The sequence below is a fragment of the Theobroma cacao genome, chromosome 5 (assembly GCF_000208745.1).
Source record: "Theobroma cacao cultivar B97-61/B2 chromosome 5, Criollo_cocoa_genome_V2, whole genome shotgun sequence".
Taxonomy (NCBI): Eukaryota; Viridiplantae; Streptophyta; class Magnoliopsida; order Malvales; family Malvaceae; genus Theobroma; species Theobroma cacao.
This window is the reverse complement of record NC_030854.1, coordinates 37,014,192-37,029,244: the sequence shown is the minus strand read 5'-3', so window position 1 is coordinate 37,029,244 and position 15,053 is coordinate 37,014,192. Positions and strand designations below refer to the sequence as shown.

General features: G+C 35.6%; 3 protein-coding genes across 4 annotated transcripts in view; 1 reads left to right on the top strand and 2 right to left on the bottom strand.

Annotated features, from left to right (window-relative positions):
* LOC18600229 (multisubstrate pseudouridine synthase 7) overlaps positions 1-2,484 on the top strand; it is a 6,525-nt gene extending 4,041 nt beyond the window's left edge. For both annotated transcript variants that reach the window (XM_007030550.2, XM_018122277.1), the window contains exons 13-20: positions 110-174; positions 339-514; positions 816-883; positions 994-1,054; positions 1,333-1,370; positions 1,475-1,543; positions 1,637-1,988; positions 2,108-2,484. In XM_007030550.2, coding sequence (XP_007030612.2) covers positions 110-174; positions 339-514; positions 816-883; positions 994-1,054; positions 1,333-1,370; positions 1,475-1,543; positions 1,637-1,988; positions 2,108-2,137 — 859 coding nt within the window. In that variant the 3' untranslated portion in view covers positions 2,138-2,484. The remainder of the gene's footprint in view (positions 1-109; positions 175-338; positions 515-815; positions 884-993; positions 1,055-1,332; positions 1,371-1,474; positions 1,544-1,636; positions 1,989-2,107) is intronic.
* LOC18600228 lies at positions 2,495-5,136 on the bottom strand. The gene is made up of 4 exons (XM_018122278.1): positions 4,575-5,136; positions 4,222-4,461; positions 3,444-3,923; positions 2,495-3,338 (listed from the first exon to the last, which is right to left on the bottom strand). Exons 1-4 carry the CDS (start codon positions 4,977-4,979, stop codon positions 3,318-3,320), a joined length of 1,146 nt encoding a protein of 381 aa, XP_017977767.1. The 5' UTR covers positions 4,980-5,136; the 3' UTR covers positions 2,495-3,317.
* LOC18600227 (serine/threonine-protein kinase Nek2) lies at positions 6,090-12,942 on the bottom strand. The gene is made up of 15 exons (XM_007030546.2): positions 12,694-12,942; positions 11,431-11,547; positions 11,221-11,287; positions 10,748-10,813; positions 10,490-10,536; positions 10,329-10,374; positions 10,081-10,161; positions 9,948-9,990; positions 9,814-9,863; positions 9,643-9,724; positions 9,481-9,530; positions 8,695-8,768; positions 8,345-8,396; positions 7,269-7,715; positions 6,090-7,116 (listed from the first exon to the last, which is right to left on the bottom strand). The coding sequence occupies exons 2-15, from the start codon at positions 11,514-11,516 to the stop codon at positions 6,445-6,447; spliced, it is 1,863 nt and encodes a 620-aa protein (XP_007030608.1). The 5' UTR covers positions 11,517-11,547; positions 12,694-12,942; the 3' UTR covers positions 6,090-6,444.

Genomic DNA, 15,053 nt, shown 5'->3' with positions numbered 1-15,053 from the left:
CTCGTACCTCCTCTCTCTCTCTCTCTCTCTCTCTCTTACACACACACACTTTTACATGCATAAGAAGAGAGGTGATATTGAATCTAATTTTTTCTGTTTTACTGATCAGGTATGTACACAGTTACCAAAGCTATCTGTGGAACCATGCAGCAAGTATGAGAGTGGAAAAATATGGTATGCTGTTCGATATTTTTACTTTTTGGTGGGTGGGGGGGTATTTGTGTACTTTTAACAGAAAGCCTTTCTAGTTTATGCTGTCGTTATTTTCATTATCCAAGCTGTACTAAAATGTTTCAAGGTAACCGTCCAACATGATTCTGTTATCCTACCATATACAGGAAGCAATGAAGTTGTTTTAGGGGACTTGGTATATTGTAAAGGAAATGATGCAGAAAAGGTGAAAGTTGTTCCATCTGAACATGAAGATAATAACTTTGAAGATGCATATGATTGTAGTCAATTAGATGAAATATCTGGAACAGATCTTCCAGAAGGGAAAAACAATCTTGTTAAGGTCGGTTGTTACTTGTTTTTATGTAGAGCTTTTTCTAATTTTTGAATTGTGAACTGAGGGTGTTAAAGGAAATTTAGAAAACAATTGATACTTAAAAATAGTTTGTGTAATACAATGCTTAGATGATAATTTTTTTTAGAATACTATAGCTTACTTTGTTACCTAATTTTTGAAAGTGTGAAAGATGTTCTAATTTTGGTTACATTAGATGATAATTTGCTGTATACTCTAAATGAAATGTTAGTATCAATCTTTTTAACCTCGATTCAAAGAATTTAAGATAGCTTCCACTGTCTGGCAGGCCATAACTGCAGCAGATATTAGTACTGGAAATTATACTATTGAGGATGTTGTCCTTCCTATGCCTGGGTAAGGGAATACTGTAAGGAGTTGCTGCAGATTTTATATTGCCCTTATCATTTCCATATTTAACTTTTCTTTCTTTCATTCCTGACAATGTTTTGCTGTTTCCTTGGCAGTTCTAGAATAATTTATCCAGTGAATGATATTGCCAATGTATATCATGATATGGCAAAGAAGGTGCGTTATCCTTGTTAATACATATTAAATCTTGCTATGACTCACTGCATGCTATTTAAGTTATAACTTACTGGAAAATGAAGGCACTCATTCATTACTTAATGAACCTTTCTGTGCACAATTTCATGATGTGTTTGCCAAGAGTAACTTTAATTTGATGTGACAAAATTAAAGCTCTGATTAATGTATGGTAGCTGCCGGGGAGCTACTACTTGTTACTTCTTTCGTTTAAATACCAAATTTTAATGTTCTAATATTCATTTTTTTTAATTTATCAGGATGGGATCAGCTTGACTGAGAGTGTTCATAATATCAAGTACATATACATAATTTAAAACTGTCCCTATATTTTGTCCCCGAGACTTCTTCTCAAACTCCCCCTTCATGCTTTTTTTTTTAATTTTTAATTTTTTATTGTAGGGAATTTTCAATAACCAGCATGACAGGAAGCTACAGGCGTGTTTTTCAGAAGCCAATTGACTTTGAATGGTATATCTGCTTTTCCCTTGTCTTTTTTAGCAGAGTTCTTTTAGATGCCTTGGAAATACTGTAGACCAAGTAATACGATCTGTGTTGTTTCAGGGAATTGCTTTCATATACAGATGGAAGTATAGCATTGTCAGAGACAGATTTAGACAAAATTGCTAAAACTAAACCTGTGAACCTGGTCAAGGAAGAGAAACCAACCGATGGAACTGAGGGCCAAGATTCATCTGATCATATGGAACATATAGAGAGCTTTGAGGATGATAAAAAGTTTTCAACTGGCAATGTTGAGGTGGAGGGCTCTAGAGAAGCTGAGCCTCCACAAATTCATTCTTTGTCTGAGTCAAATTCTCTGGGAACTCAGAAGGCTCTCAAGTTGGCCTTCACACTTCCTGCTTCTTGCTATGCTACAATGGCCATAAGAGAGCTTCTGAAGACATCAACATCTGTATGCACTTTAGTTAAATGTTTCTTTTGTTTGTCAATTCTGAATTTAATTCCCTACCCATCTCAAATTATAGCTCAATATAAAACATCACCTTACTCTGTTCTTTGCTGCATTTGCAGGTTGCATTCCACAAGACTCTTAACCAATAAGCATGTTGCTGCTCACATACTTTACGATACCAGGATCAGGTTGCTGTGTCTTCCAGCAGGAAAAAGCACTAATATTTGCTGTGTCTCCCATATGCTAGAATGCATTTTTGTTTATATGAAAGTTTCTCTATAATGAGTCAACTTTTTCCTTTTTTGCCGAGTAGCACATTACTCGACTAACGAAGTCAGGCCTGCATTTCATTTCTGAGGAGTACATTTGTCCTACATAAATCACACACTGATTCCTTTAGGATGCATGGAATTGGTGTGCCCGTGCATATTGTGCTTTTATGCACGAGTATTCATAGTCAAAAGGACGTCACAAAACTAGTTATATGTTTGAAAAACCTTGTTAGATTAGAGTACGCTGATGCAAATCTTCTTGCAGTTGAAAAGTCTGAAAGGCAGACGCAGCTGGAAGCTTTGGGAAATAGAAAAGAGAATGTGTATCAATCTTGTCTCTGTAATTCTATAATATTTTTAATAACTTTTCCAATATAATGTATCTCTAAGTTTTAAGTACTATTGATATACACAACGATGAATTCATTTGATTCAACCTATAAAGCCAAGTTCCAGTACAAACTCGTTTCTTCCAAGGCCGAAATATAGAATTTGCTTTCTCCCACCCTTTCTAATCATCTGCGGGTTAATCCCATTGTCCTCAATCTCCTATTTGGACAAGTTTGGAACTTGGGTTATTCATAAGGATCTTGAGAAAGCCCACTAACCAGGCAACTGGGCATCTTCCATGTGCAAAGGCCCCTTGATCACTTAATACTAAACCTGATTTCTAGATCCAAACCAATATATGCAACACATTAAACATGCAAATGTCATTTACATTTTGTAATCGTGATTAGAGCTACAGTTTCTTGCTTCCTTTTGATTTTAGCATTAGTCATAGAAGGGCACAGAAGTGTCATCAAAAAATAATTTCCCTGCTTAAAATTTTTGGTTAATCAAGATTTCATACTACTAATCACTTCTGCAAGTAAAGAGTAGGACTTCCAGTTTTTTTTTTTTTTTTCATGAGCAATTGTATTCAGAATGTGAGGTCTTTGCAGCGTTCTTCTTTCCTATATAGTACTCGTAAACTAGTTGTTCTGCTGCTAACTCTTGAATCAACTATCTTGTTCATCACCTCTCTGCTGAGGTTTGAACGTTCTTGAATCTTCAGTTAGAACAAAGTTGCGTGAGGCTGCAGATACGTGAACCAGAAATGAGTTAGGGAATGCAACTTTAAAGAAAAACCAAGAAAACGAACTGAACTTGATTCCACTGCAGAGAAATTGACTTGACTTACCTCATTTGTAACAAGAGATTTCCGATATTCAGAATAACTGGTTGGGACACTGGTATCACCCTCATTGTCTTTGGGTGTCCTTGTTGACCGATAAAGCGTGACAAACCATGGCTCTTGATTCTCATCTGCAACGCCTTTCGACTGTGAAGATGAATAATGTTGTTGAATATTGTCATCCATTTCTTCAGCTGAAGTTGTTTTCTTGCCCTTTGCTTTGGAGTTCCACGCAGGTCGTTGTTTTGGTTCACTTTGTGACCTGACTTTGGCCCGTGAAGATTCTGTGTTGGTCAGGTAATTTGGCATGTATGGATACTCATGAGAACTGAAAGAGGATCTTCCCGGTGTTGGCTTGGACATTGGAGGAGAATGTCTGGGACTGTTGTGTGTTGTGAAGGAAAACTCCTCATATTTTTGTTCTCGCTTTGAGATCGAAAGCTCTCCAGAGTAATATGTGGTGATTCCATGTTCAATCCTCTCAATCTGTGAATGATTCATAAAACCATTTTGGCTCTTCACAATTCCACACTTTTCATAAAGATTTATATCAACAGCTTCCTATGTTCAGAAATAAAAATATAATAGTGATTAGTTGTTGAATTTGGAGCACTGTATTTTAGTACTTGCTTTTCTTCGAAGGCACTAGGTTATTGACTTTATTGCACCAGTAGTTCATGTTTGGTTGATTAGAAAATGATGGAAAATGAAAGAAAACCAAACAGGCTATCTGATACCCTTGGGGTATGGAGATGTTAATGCATCCATGGAAAGAAAGACTTACTCTCTGTGCTCTTTTGAACCCCATCTCCTGGGGAAACCTTCCGTATCTTGATGATCGGCTTTTTACAGCAGGTCGTGGTTCCTCAGCCATCTGGATTCTCTGAAACCGGGCTCTAACTTGTATTGCCATTAGAGCATGCATACGTCGGAGAGTAGCAGTTGTTTGTTTCCTCACCAGGTGACCCCTAACCAGTGCTTGCAACTTGACTAGTCCCCTCAAAGCATGTAAAGCTTTCCTCGCCTGCAATGATATTTGATCAATGATATCATTTCTCTCAAGCATTCTGTCCTAGCTAGTTATACAAATGGCAAGGCCTGCAACACTGGAATAAAGGAAAAGGTTAGGATTAGTACCAAATAAGAACGAAAGGCGGCTTGAATCCTGGTGGCAGCTGCATCTTCTACCACTTTGCTTATCAAAGAAGCTGCAGATGTTGCCTTTGTTTTTCTTTTGGTAGCACTTGTCATTGCCATTGCCAAAACCCTGGTGTTATCATGCCGTTTCTCCAAGCCCAGCACAGCTTGCTTCACAAGTGGAGTAGCGGTCATTGAGTCAAGGGACCTGGAACTCTTGTGAGCTCTCTCTTTACTCGCCAACTTCCCGAAACTCCATCTCCTCTTGAAAGGAGTTGCAGGTGGAGTTGCAGATGGAGTTGTCACACGTCCTTCTTCAAACGATATGGAAATGTTTTTCCTTTTCCCTTTATCCTCCTTTCTCCCTAACAAGAAGTTTACCAACCATCTGCTTGCCTTTCCCATATCAATCACACCAAGAAGGATCCTCACCTTAGTCTCTCTGACACGAGATGAAGATCAATACCTACACTACTCTTTCCTTGTCCAAATTCTTGTGTATAGGACTTTGGCCATCGTATAGTTTATGTAACTTGTTAATGTTGTTGACTGGTATTTTAAATTCATGTATGTTGGTATGGCTTTTCTTGCCATTAAATTTATGTCCTTGCATTATTATATTTGGCCAAGGCCTGCAATGGAAAACTCACCCTGATTTAGCCATTTGCCACTCCCTTGGAGATTCCTGGCAAAGACACCTCTTCACTTGATAGAGCTTTCTCAACTGCTAAATTTTTTGTTTCTTTGAAAGTAGGGGCCCATATAGAGAGACTATATATGGTCCCATTTGATGTAATTGTAACTTTGAGTGAAATACTATGGAGAAAGCTTTGTCTATACGAGATAGGTTATCTTAATAAACAGCGAAAAAAGGTCTACCTGCTTTTAGAAAAATTCAGAAGATTGACTTTAACCAAGACGGCTTTCAATGAAATAAATTTGTCAAAGTTTATTTTGATTCCGTGTTTGTCACGTTATCAAATGGGAGTCTTGAATCTTACATTCGTTGTATATTTAAATGAAACGAACATTTTTAACTTATGAAATAATTAATTTTTATGAGATAAAATCGTAAAGTTTAATAAAATCATAAAAAATAATATTTTACAAATTAATTTGGACCGTAACAATTAGTATCAAAACCAATTCCTCTTGAGGAGAGCTGAATCAATATCAAAACCAAAACCAACCCTTCTCGAGGAGAGCTCAATCAATATCAAAACCAACCCTTCTTGAGGAGAGCTAAATCAAATCGGCTGATGTGAACCGTGACACTGTTGCTGTGCGGTAGCTTTCTCTTGAGCCTTTTGAATGGAATAGCTTGGTGTTTATTTCAGATATAAAAGTGGTGAACTAGCATTCAGAAGCATAGGGATGGGGGCTCGAGGGCTGGTGTGTTAGGCTTCCTAACGCCAGAAGCTTCTGGGACTTCCCTCTTAGCCTGGTTAATATGGCAGAGAAAGCCCCAAGTCTTAATTTGGTAAACAAACAAAGAGTCCGATTTCTATAAGAAAGTTCAGCCATCAAGATCATCCATTTTCCTGATTAATATTCATTTAAATGAACATGATGTTTCAGTCAGGAACATAAACAAAAATTAACAGGTAGAAGATAAGTCTACAACCTATTTGAACCCATCATCCACTCCCAGAAAATCATGAACATTGATGCACGAGGGGATGGCCGAAAGGTGCAGGAAAATCGACTAGAACCTAATACTAACAATTAGGATTCGTTTGAAAACCAAAATGCCTACCTGACGAGGTCCTCTCAACAGGAATCACTTCTAAAATCTGATAAGCCTGGACTCTAAAAAATTGTTACAGGTTACAGCTACAGATATTATACAAATGGAAGCGGTTCATCAGGATTAATCCTCCTGCTTGGCAGTATTCTCCTTAAAGCTCTTAGTCAACCAGATGGCAGTTTCTCTGGGGGAGACCTTACCAGGTCCAAATGGCTTTAGTAGCACACCAAGCTCATCATACCTCTCTTGCTGCAGCAACCTTGCACTAAACTCAAGCAATCCTTCCAATGCCTCAGCACGTTGCTGATATGACGAGGGGTCAAACTTTCGCCGCTGCATGTCTGATGAGGTGCGGCTTGATGCCCCAGCAGTTGCATTTTGATCAGAGGAATCGGTTCCATCCTCTCCATCCACCTGAAACATGCTGCGCTGGATTCCCTGCCATGCATCAGTAAAATGGGGCTTGATAGGAGCTCGATCACATATTTGAACCGTACATTTGTCTTTTGTGATTGAACGGTCAACAAATTGTGGTGAGCCAGAGGAGCCCCGTGCAGATATTGATGAAGTTTTGTGGATGGGGAAGAATGCATTTTCATAGGAGGCTAATGGGAATTCAGCTATCTTATCAATCCGAGGAGCGTTGACAGAAACATCTGGTGATTGTATGCAATGAAGAATACCAGCATTAGATATAGGAGGGGATTCTCGAACTTTAGCTCTTGTTAACAGTGGCAAGGATGCTCTTCGAGTTGTGGGAAGAGATTTTTTAATTGGAGTGCGTGAAACAGGAAACTGTAAACACAAGGCAACAAACAGTAAAAACCCAACTTTTGAAACTAGAAAATGTTAATATCAGTGATCTCGATGCATGTGTTGCACAAGAGTCTGATAAAAGAGAAGGCTGAGGGAAAGGGAAGGAAGGAAAGGAGCTCTATTGAATTTACCGAGTCACGATTTTTCAAGGGCTCTGTCCTTCTCTTGGGAGTTGCAGAAGCTTTTGTCAGAGAACGTCTTGGAGTCTTGGTGATACTTGAAACTTTTGAAGTAATTGGCTTGCAAATGACTGTTCCTTCATGGCTGCTATCAATAGACAAATCTTCAAACCTTTCATTTAAATAACCTGGTGCATCATCATGTATTCCTTTGGTAGAGCAAACAGAATCTTGCTCAGCTCCAGATATGCTTGGATTCAGAGTCCTATCATTAGTGAATGATCGACGCCTCTCCCTGTAAGCAGAGAAGTGGACATCTACTGGATCTGAAAATCTAGTTTTCTTTACGTTGGCTGCAGGCCAATGCGCAGGTAAAGTATTCCTTCTAGGATTATTAATTTTAAGATGAACTTTAAGAACATAAGGCTGAAGGTGTGGATGCCTGAGCAGTTCCTCAGCCTGTCAAAACCGATATACCTCAGATGAGAGGAAAGTTCATAAATTGAAGAAATGTGCATATGCAGATGCATGAATGGGCACAAAATTTCCTTCCAAACTGATCTAATGGGCATGGTTGCAGAAATATGCTACTAATCGTGAACTCATTGAGAAAATGCAAAACTTTGGCTTTCGGAAGCAAATGTTGAAAATAATTGTTCAAAGTTTGCTACACAAAAATACTTTCAAAGCTCAGTGGAGAACTTTTCAATGTTTTCTGCCCCACTTTTGGTTACTTCCAACATGCTATTCAAACATAATCATTCTTAGTAGCGTCAAGGTTCCTCCTCGAAACCAAGAAATTGACAGTTCTGAGAGCATATTACTTTGGGCAAAAATTAAAGGTGATTCCTTTCAAACCAAGAAAATTTATGTGGTGTCTATAGAGTATCTTGGAAATGTATTTCAATCTCCTGAAGGCAGAAACTAGGGTGCCAAGATGAGGTGCAGTATGGCACTAAAAACAACTGCAGTGCCATCGGACACTTTCTAAAAACATTTATATATCAACTTATATTTGGACCCATTATGGTGGATCCATAAAGATGCTCTACATGTGTTGTAAGACAGATCAGAGGAGTTATACGTACACTTGGCCTAAGTTCGGGATTTTTGCGCAGCATGCTTTTAATGAGACCACGACTGAAGAGAAAATCAAGCAATAGTTAGATCAACATAATTCATCATTTGAAAATCAACATAATTGTAAATGAAATTCATGAGGGAAAAAGCCAATTATTACACTACCCAACTTTTGGTCTTCTACTTCAACATAGCTCATTGCCGATTGTAATCTTGGATGCAGCATACTAATACGTTATTTCATAATTTCCTTAAAGCACTTGATGGAATATGAACTTTTCTTGTTTTTAATAGGCTACTCTTTAACAAGCAGAAATAGCTATAATGATTTCTATCATGAAGGGAAAATGAGGCTTACAAGGCACCAGAATATTTTGTTGGGAGTGGAGCAACTATTGATTTATTAATTTTGTTTATCAGCGCTTGCATATCCTGTTGAAGATATATAAGATTATTAGAAAAGGAAAAAAAAAAACATGAAATGCGAAACGGTAGCTAAACATTAAATGAAATTTCACAATGCAGAAATGCCTCCTAAAGTCAAAGCATTAATTATACCTAAGAAAGAACCCTCATGAGAGGTATGCAGCGGCATTTTCATATTCACCAGCAGAAATGAGTTATAAGGGCACACCGCCAGATATCTGTAACTATGAATCAAATATAATTTTTTGCTACACTGAAATACCACAAGAACAAAATATGGGAGATGCCTAACTGCAATCTATCTCAGTTGGCCCAGATGTCCTGCTGAAACCCTAAGAATGATAAGCATGATGCAGCTCATTCATGAGGGCCAAATAGATACAGTGCTTCTGAGTTACTGCTCAAGATCTGACCAAATTACAGCTTGAAAAATGACAAATGATATGCTTGCCTACAAAACAGACTGTCTGATAAGGAGGCCCTGTATAACATTTGGAATTGATATGAGACTATTTATATGCTGACGTAACCTCTCACATCACCATCTAAGTAACATGTATACACAGAATCATTGTTAAAGACTATATACAATAATCAAACTTCTATATTTCTAAGAATCCTTGTCAAAGAAGTCCTAAGCAGACTAGCCTAAAAGATGTATATGCAACAAGCTGCAAATGGTTACAAAGTAGAAAAGATAGGGTTAAAAAAAACTCACAAATGCTTTAAATGCAGGCTTGAGAGAAGTCATTTCATATATACAGCACCCTGGACAATATATTTTCAAGTCATATAAACACATATATAGACGTAAAAATCTTGAAATTATATCAAGACTGAATAACAAATACAAGCATCCTCTGTATGCGAGCATATTCACCTAATGACCAGATATCTGACTTAGAACCATACGGTATATCAGCCAGAAGCTCAGGACACATATAGCTGGGAGTTCCAACAACCTGAAAAAACAAGAGTATTCTTCCCAATTATGATTAATAAAATCAAGTGATGCATTAAATTCTTGAAGGTTAGTTCATATATTACTTACAGAGGATGCTAGATCATCTGAAGTCAAAATTTTGGCAAGTCCAAAATCACCTGCACCAGTGTTGATCACATCTTCGTTAGGAGAAATTATGATCCCTTCAAAGGAATTATATGAAAAACAGTAAAATCACTCACCAAGACGTATGTCTTGATCTTTTGTCAAGAATATGTTTGAACACTGAAAAAAACATGAAACAAAATATCATCAGCAGAAAGCAACTTGGGGCAGTTTGGAAGATAGTAAGAGCACAACCGTATGCGCACTAACCTTGACATCACGATGAAGAATATGATTCAAGTGCAAATAGTCAAGAGCCATCAGGAGTTGAACAAGCCACTTACACAGCTTCTGAACACGCTCAGATGCAACAATTTTCAGAGTTATGAATGTTCAATGAATAATAGTGATTGTCTAAGGGTTGAAAGATAACAATCAACTTTAACAAAAGAGGGAATGGGAACAGGGTGGCAAAAGAATTGAAGAATTTAAGCGAGAAGCAAGGGAATAAACAAAACCTCTTCTGAGAAAAGCATGCCATTTGCTTTCTTTATGGCTTCAGCCCTGTTTTATAAGAAAAATCTTATTATGATTTGCTAAGATCTTGCAAGGCTCTTCAAGTTACAGAAACAAATGCAAAATCTCATAAATCGCAATATCAGCAAGAAAGGAAACTTACATGTCTCCTCCTTCACAATAACCTATAATAATGCATACATAGCAACCCTGAATACAAAGACATTAATGTGAACCAATGTTAGGCCATAGATCACCAGGAAGAGTCTAATATTAGTGCTATGAAAATTAAGGCATATAATCAAGAGGTATAAGAAAACTGCATTTATTCCATAACCAACAATCAAAAGCGTAAAACGGAGAAGAATAGAGGCCCATCTGGCGGACCTGCTATTAATGGAAATAGTAGATATAACCATACCTTTTCTACCCAGGAATCTTTGTACTCCACAATAAATGGGTTTCGAATTTTTGAAATGAGCTCCATCTACATGAACCAGTTGAAGGTTAGTCTATAGCTTGAATTTAACTAAGTTCATACTGCTGAAACAAGCTGTAGGACAGCAATCTAGGACAACAACTTTCAGTCCAGTCAATTCCAATATATTTCAGGTCCAAAAACTACTATAGCTAACTTATCTTGGATTTTAATCTCCTATTTTTCCTTCAACATGTGAATTAAAGATAAATCAAGCCCATCCATGTTTTTCTTTTATTTGTCTCCTTTGTTCTCCCTTATGTTTGCCTCGATAAAACACATTAGGAAATCTTCTTTCTTCAATGACTATGGAAGGATTCTGGCAGTTATCCAGTGAAATAGAGTGACATAAAGATCATAAATGGAGCAGAAAGAATATAAGAGAAAAAAAAGTCCTGTCAGAAAATTATACAAACCTCTTGATGAGCAGATCTTCGTGACCTATCAGTCTGGCGGGCAAGACGAATTTTTTTCAGCACATACCTGATCATTCCCAGAGAAAAGAGAAAGGACAGTCAATCGCCAAAAGATGAATCAATCATGCTTGTCTAATTGTTATTCTCACATATTCCATATGTAATGTAAATATAATAGATGAAGGCAAAGGGTCTTATTTGCCATCTTACTTCTTCTTTTCATGCTTATGCCTCACTAGAAGAGCTGAACCAAAAGCTCCCTTCCCAATTTGCTCTAGTATCTCATACTGCTCCATGTGAGAGATGTATTTTTTTTTACTTCCTTTTCTGGATTACACCAAAAAAAAGGTTAGTGCATTAAAAATTCGGGATAGCATTCAGACAAGGTAGAGATGCAAAGGAAAATGCAGTAGTTTCTGACAGAACATAGATGAAATGGTAACAACAAAACATAGAAGAACATAAACTCAAGAGAAGTTGAGAACCTTGAAAGTCAAGAAAGAAACAAGAAACAAACCAAAAATAGGAGCATTGAAAGAGGAAAGCTTCCAACTATTAAAATTTTGAACACAGTATATCTGTAATTTATAAGACTTAGAAAGTATGGATTTGATTAGAAACAAATCCACATGGTTATTAAAAGAACCAAACTTCACCACACCACATTGCATGATTTACCAAAAATGGACATCAACATTCAACATGAGCACAAGAATACAGGATTTTGGAATTTGGAGGGCTAATCTAAGCAATGGTTCAAAAATATTTCAGACAACAATGCTAAAAAGCTTCAAATGTATCAATTTATTGGTAAACTAGAAACTAAAAAGGTCTGCATCTTGCATTTTACATGGCTTTGATTTCTGCAACCCATCAAGCTAAATTAATTTTGTGTAGTCCAATCTTGAGTTGATAACTCAGCACACAAGGCTATTTCACTTGTACTAAGCTTAATTGAGTGATAAAAGCTTTCTATTTAAAGACCAAACAAGAACCAAACATACCAAAATACTAAAGGCAATTGCGAAGAAGAGAAAATGAATGAGAACAGTGAAAAAATGAAAAAGAAAATATCTGACTCAAAGTAGCTGTTTATACACCACAAAGTTATCAGCTTAAAATCAACATTTTTTTTACTTTAAAGAAAACACAAGACTTCAGATAGAATAAAAAGAAACCAAAAAAAAAAAACCAGTTACAGAAACAGAGATAATGCACATTATAAGTAATCTTCCCCTCAGCTTAAAAGCACACAGAAAAAAAATAACAATTATAATGCATCATCAAGAAACCAACTTTCTTGATCAAGAATCAAGAAAGCAAAGAACTTGGAAAAGGAAAAATGCAGCTTTTGCGAAGAAAATGAAAAAAAAAAATTAAAGACAATAAAAACCCATTTGGGCAGTAAAGAGAGAAGAAGAAAAGGAAATCTGCAGATTCAGGTAAAAAAGAATGAAGGAATGTTCAATGTACCTGAGTATAGTAGTGTTAAAGGGTATATAAGTTGTTGATCCAGAGAGATCACAAGGAGAAGAATAATGTGGACTTCACCATTTGAGCAGAAGCTAAAAAAAAGGAAGACACTGTTTACAGTACAAAGAAAGAGGAGGAGAAGAACAAGAAGAAGAAGAAACAGAGGAAGCTGCTGCCTGTTGCAGCTGTGTCTCCATTGGGTTGTTTTTAGTTTCAAGGGAGAAAATGACAAACATTGCAAGAGTGAGAGAAGAGTAGATTGGACCACAAATATATAGACTTAATACTATATAAAATTCTGAAATTTTTTATGGAAAAAAGCACTGTTGGGTACTAAGATTAGTGAGAGTAGTTTATGAAGATTTAGTTACTGCCAAATAATGGGTTTGAGCAAGGAAGCATGCTAAAGACAAAGATTGTTATGAGTGTGGAGGGGTTTGTGTTTAACTTTCAAAGGAAGTACAATATAAATGCTAGAGAAAACAAACAAAAGCATACTGATTAAGACTGTTTTGGAAAGGTATTAATATTAATCTCTTAATTTAAGTAATTAATTTATTAGTCATTTTAACTTGTTATGTAGTTATTGAATAAATTTAAAGACAAAATCTATGATTTGGTGAATAAATTTTAAATTTTTATAATTAAATGAATAAATTATTGTCGCATTCAGTAAGATAAATAGTTCAAACAAAAATATGGAAACAAATATTACTATCCACTTAATATTTATAAGTTTCATAACCCTATTTTTGGCAAATGCTTTAGTAAAAGGAGATTCATATGCAATTTATGGGGGAAAAAATTAAATTAAAAGTTAAATTAGTGAGAGGAAAAGCACATTTGGGTCAAAATAGGAATCATCTCACTTTTGTGACTGTTGTGAAAAGGAGAGAACTAAGCATAAACTCAAAGGAGTAAAAAGATTCAAAAGTCTGAAAAAAAAAAGAAAACAATTAAAAATTAAAATAAATGAAAATTAAAAAAGTGGAAGAAGTGTGTTTTTGGCTCAGTTAATTTGTCAGCTTTTGTGGGCTTTTTTTTTCCCACAACTTTCCCCTTTTTATTTTTCACTTTCACTAAATTTCAAGTAAAAAAAAGAAATTACTTTTAATATTTTTTATTACTTATTTATTTATTTTATTTATTTTTTATTAAGTCATTGAATGGGAGAAGACCGACAAAAGGGTACAAAGTGGGGCCCAGCGCCTTCTTTCGCTTGATCTGCGATCACGAAGCTTACTATCCGGCGCGTTTTTTACCTCTTTAAATTACCGAAAGACCCTCGACTGTTCACCGAATTTACTACTAGTGGGAGCTCTGGATTTCGGAGTGTGGGCTAGGCCTGTCGTTTTGTATGCTGTGTGGGCTCCACGGGTATGGTTTGTTTTGGAAGTGGGTCAGTTTGCCCCGGCGATATCCGACTTGACCTCTCTTTCGTATTTTATCCTTACCAATAATTCTCCCATGCATTTTTTTTCATTATTGATGATATTTTTATATGCAAAATTTTGTCCATGAAATGTCCATTTCAAGCATGTACCCCCAACAAAAAATTTTCAATGCATACATTGAGTATTTTTGGTTGAAAAAAATATATTTATATAGTGAAATTGTAGTTTCCAGTAAAATTTATATTTATCTCATTGCTTTTAATCAAAAATATCGATTTTTAATATGTTCAGCGTGTAAAATTGATGGAATTCAATTGATTTATATTTAATTATAATATAATTAGATATGTTAATGAGTACTTTATAATTGGGTATCTTGTATCATCCAACTCGATTAAATAAAATTAGAGTATTTTATAATTAAATTTGGATAGGATTCAAATAGTAATATTATTACCTGTTATGGGTTTGGATAGTAGTCTTAAGTACTCACTATTTGAACTCGATTATAAAATAATAATTTTTACTATTAAATTTTAGTTTGATATATATTATATTGTGTTTACAAATTTTTTATAATTAATGTAATACGTACTAAAATGCATTAATTGATCTAAATATGATTTTGTTAATTTTAATTTATTGCTATAAACTAATTTTAATTTATTAATTTAATTTTTATTAATTATGCATAAAAATTAATTTAAATGGATATTTAACGGATACGAATATTTAACGAGTAGTGTTTAGGATATTCAAGTACAAGTTTGGGTAATTACAATTCAAAAATTTAATCAAGTATTTACAAGAGTTGTGTATCCTATCAAATAATAGACTTTGAATTAATAGCGTACCCAAAAAGTAATAGATACCATGCCCGTTAATATCCCTAAATCTAATACCCAAAATGACAAGTTTCCACTTTAATAATGTTTCGTCCTAAGATTAGTTACATGAATATAGCAA